This window comes from Anneissia japonica, unplaced genomic scaffold (assembly GCF_011630105.1).
Source record: "Anneissia japonica isolate Jap-2015-1 unplaced genomic scaffold, ASM1163010v1 scaffold60427_len4609_cov109, whole genome shotgun sequence".
Classification (NCBI taxonomy): domain Eukaryota; kingdom Metazoa; phylum Echinodermata; class Crinoidea; order Comatulida; family Comatulidae; genus Anneissia; species Anneissia japonica.
In genome coordinates this window covers 1-3,999 of record NW_022714167.1, presented here as the reverse complement: position 1 = coordinate 3,999, position 3,999 = coordinate 1, and the positions used below count along the sequence as shown (strand labels likewise).

The 3,999-nt window shown below is 30.1% G+C and overlaps 1 protein-coding gene across 1 annotated transcript; it reads left to right on the top strand.

Annotated features, from left to right (window-relative positions):
* Window positions 1-1,907: 1,907 nt before the first annotated feature.
* On the top strand, window positions 1,908-3,176 carry LOC117108901. Its single transcript, XM_033251078.1, has 2 exons — window positions 1,908-2,100; window positions 2,583-3,176. Exons 1-2 carry the CDS (start codon window positions 1,915-1,917, stop codon window positions 3,069-3,071), a joined length of 675 nt encoding a protein of 224 aa, XP_033106969.1. The 5' UTR covers window positions 1,908-1,914; the 3' UTR covers window positions 3,072-3,176.
* Window positions 3,177-3,999: the final 823 nt, after the last annotated feature.

The window sequence follows — 3,999 nt, the reverse complement described above, 5'->3', positions numbered from 1 at the left end:
AATGTTGGGTGGTCTTGCTTTTATCTAGCTTTACTTAATTTGCTATTGTACATTCCTATTATACGCCTTTAATTCATTCATTTCTTCTGACAACATGCATGTTGGTTAGTAATCATTGTAGATTTTAGTAATCACTGTGCTTAAAGTTTAATTTTTTTTAGTTTTCTAAATTTATTTTAATTTTTAAAATGACTTACATTAAAAATCATAGTATACTAGTATAGGCCTGGTCCTATGAAAAACTGTCTAGGCCTAGGCCTAAATGTCTAAAAAATGCACTGTCTAATTAAAGGTGATGTGCTATAACACTACAGTATATCATCAGAGCCAACACCAATTCCTGTAACAATAAGATTATTATTGATATACTGTAGGCCTAGAAGCTAGGCTATACAACAGTAACGCCCCATTAAATAATAACATGATGCATATGTTACTCCAAACCTAACTTTCAGCTGCTGTTGAAATGTGGAATTCAAATAAAATATTATACATATATATTTTTGTAGGACACGATATGTGATAGGCCGAAACATGACACTCTCCTCACATAGGTATTTGCCAGTCGCCATGATGAGGCGAACATACCACAACATTTGCCATGAGTACAACCACCCAACATTGGCATCTACGAAAGAAGGTGGTACAAAGCATACAAGCACCCAGCAAGACGTTAGCAAGAAACACTCTGGTTGTTTGCTGAAACTTGTAATGAAAGCTGCACACAATTTAAGGTGAGCAAAAGAAAATTAGGTGAATATCTCATCACTGTTCAGCCAGAGTACATGAAACAAATATATTGGAATGGTAAAAAAATATCAGCATGGTGTGTCTTTATTAAGAAACAACAATAATACATTATACACTAGCCGACAGGAAGGCTTTAATCAAGTAATTAAAAAATCTGAAAATACTGTCAATTGATGAATGTCTTTTCAGATTAGTACATACAGTATCTCAGTATGGTATGTTATTGATAAAGCAGCAAATGCCAATGTTTGATAACATTTTTGATTTTTAACAAACCTGGTTTTGCATTGTAACTACGGTATTTATTCCTCAATAGGAGCAAATGACTGGCTCAGATGGATGTGATGCAAACAATTCCATCTGTGTGGACATGATGAAATGGACATGTCCAATCCATGGTTAGCAGAAGGTGGTGATGCTCAGAGCTCTGCAGCAAGTGATTGAATCCAAAATATTTCCAAAGAATTAAATTAAAATGATTTATCTAGTGATTTTTTTTTCTGAAGATATACTGAAATGCCACACATTTAAGTTTTTGTTTTTTACGCATCTGGTTTATATTGCATGCCAAATTTATAATAAATAAATACTGTACCTGTTTCACTTGCAAAATATCTTTAATATTATTAAATGGTATTACAGTATAATCCCATTCAATAATAATCCTTTTGAAGCAAATATGTGACCCAGATTTAGAAAACAAATTGTGAGGATTAATTTTGAAATATGTAATGTGCGAAGTTGATAGTACAGTATGAAAATGTGGCTCAATATATACAGGAACAACTATTTTAATATATGGCTTTGTACAGTCTTGTGTAAAGTTATTCTATGAAACTGCTTATTTTTTTAATGCCTGGATTATGCCTATGTCTGCATGCTGATCAATTTGGTATTGGAATTTAAGACAAAGCTTCAATTTTTTTGCTATACACCATTTTTAGTTTAGTATTTTAAAATATATAGTTGAACTTGCCTATGTCATATTGAGAAATTGTTTGACCCAAACAAAATTTGACTTGCACTTGCGGTAATGGAAAACACAACAATTCGGCATGAAAATTAGATTGACTTAGAAATTATTAAGAGTATATTATTAGTCGTCTTAGGCAATTTTTAAATGCACTGCTCTATTTATCATGTCTCATGGACTTTGAGATTGGTATGATGAGGGCTGCACGTGCTGTGTTTGGAGAAAACATCACAATTCATGGCTGTTTTTATCACCTTACACAAGCATCATGGAGAAAGTTACAATCCCTGGGCCTTGCATCTCTTTACTTAAAAGATGAAGAAATACAGCATTTCTGTGGAATGGTGGATGGACTTGCTTTCCTTCCCCCGGATAAGGTATGTTTTATTCTGAATGTTTAACAACTAATATAATTTTAAAAAGTTAACTATACATAAGTTTTTATTCTTAATTATATCAGATATATTATTATTATTATTATTATTATTATTACTATTATTATTATTATATTATTATCATTATTACTATTATTATTGTTATATTATTATCATTATTATTATTATTATTATTATTATTATTATTATTATTATTATCATATTATGTATCAATATGTGAAATTGATTTGAATTGAGTGAATAATGTTTCTGTGAAAGTTTAAAAAAATATATCTGACCATAATCGGCTCACTGTCATAACGGTTCATGCAAACTTTCAAATGACATTTCTGTGAAAGTTATAAATATATCTGATCTTAATCGTCTTAGTCTCATCACGTGAAGTTTAAACAAATAAAATGCACAATCTGATACTGTTATTTTACATTTTGCTCAATTATGTTTTTATTGTTTCTTTTGTGTAGGTCACTGAAGGTATGCAGTTGTTAAAGGACAACATACCAGAGGTATTAACTGACTTTGTTGACTACTTTGATGCGACCTATGTTAGTGGAACTTATACACATCTCGCAGCACAGAATGACCAACAAATCTTCAGGAGAATGCCACCAACATTCGGAATAGACATCTGGAACGTTCACCAACTTACGCTAAATGGAGGAGCTAGAACTAACAACCTATGTGAATCCTGGAATAGGAAGCATCTCGAGAACGTAGGGCACACTAATCCATCAATCTGGAAAGCCATCGATGGTATCAAACGAGATGAAGCAGCATCAGCAACACTAATAGAATTGTTCAGGAGAGGACAACCAGTACCAGCAAGACGTATCACAAAGGTGACAGTCAACCATCAACAGCGACTTGTTAATATCATCAGCAAATATAATGACCGAACCAATACATTAGAAGAAACAATCACTGCGCTTGGTTATAATATTCGAATGAAATAAGAAAAAGAAAAATAATTAAATGGCAACTCATATTAATTAGGTTGAAAATTTAAATATACGCTACAAGTATATTAATTATTTTGATAAATTTTCAAAAGTAGGTTCTTTATAAATGTAAACTGAACAAATTTGTTATGAAATAAGAAAAAGAAAAAGAATTAAATGGCAACTCATATTAATTAGTTTGAAAATTTAAATATACGCTATATCAGTTATTTTGAAAAGTAGGTTCTTTATAAATGTAAACTGAATAAATTTGTAATGAAATATGATGTATGCATATAGGTATGTAATTCTTGTTTAAGTACATTAAAGTAATATGTTTCTTTTATGATGTATTTCATTACATACTGTATAGTTGCAATCTTAAATGTATTATGTATGTAATAATAAGTCAGTGAACTCTATTTTTTTTCCTGTATATGTAATGGAGTATAGTTTCAGTAATACTCTATATAAAGTTTAATATGTATAATAGCCTATATCATTACCTACAGTATAGTTTTAATGTTAAATGTAAGTAATTATAGTGTAAGTTTACTCTTTGTAGTTTAAGTACTCTATATTAAAGTAATATTTTTGTTGATGCATAATATACCTGTTTACATACTATACAGAATAATTGTAATACTAAATGCAAATACGTAATTGTATTCACTATAATGAAAATAAATTGGTATACTACTAAATTACTGTGTATGTTTTTTTATCAACTGTCATTGATGCAAAATGAATATTATTTACGAATTTACACAAGCTTATTAACCTACATTCATTGAATAGACTGATTATTTTATTTTTAGTTATTTTTAGTCATTTTATCTACAATTAATTATTTTGGTTGGATAGACAACCTCTCATTGTCCGGTCCGACGAATTACCCAAATGATAGGGAATTACCCAAATGATACCCAAATGATACCCAAAT

Bases quoted from the DNA above. Each gene is read 5' to 3' on its own strand.
- LOC117108901 (XM_033251078.1), top strand. From the start codon at position 1,915: ATGATGAGGGCTGCACGTGCTGTGTTTGGAGAAAACATCACAATTCAT. The intron at 2,101-2,582 runs GTATGTTTTATT...TCTTTTGTGTAG, and splicing joins CTTTCCTTCCCCCGGATAAG to GTCACTGAAGGTATGCAGTT.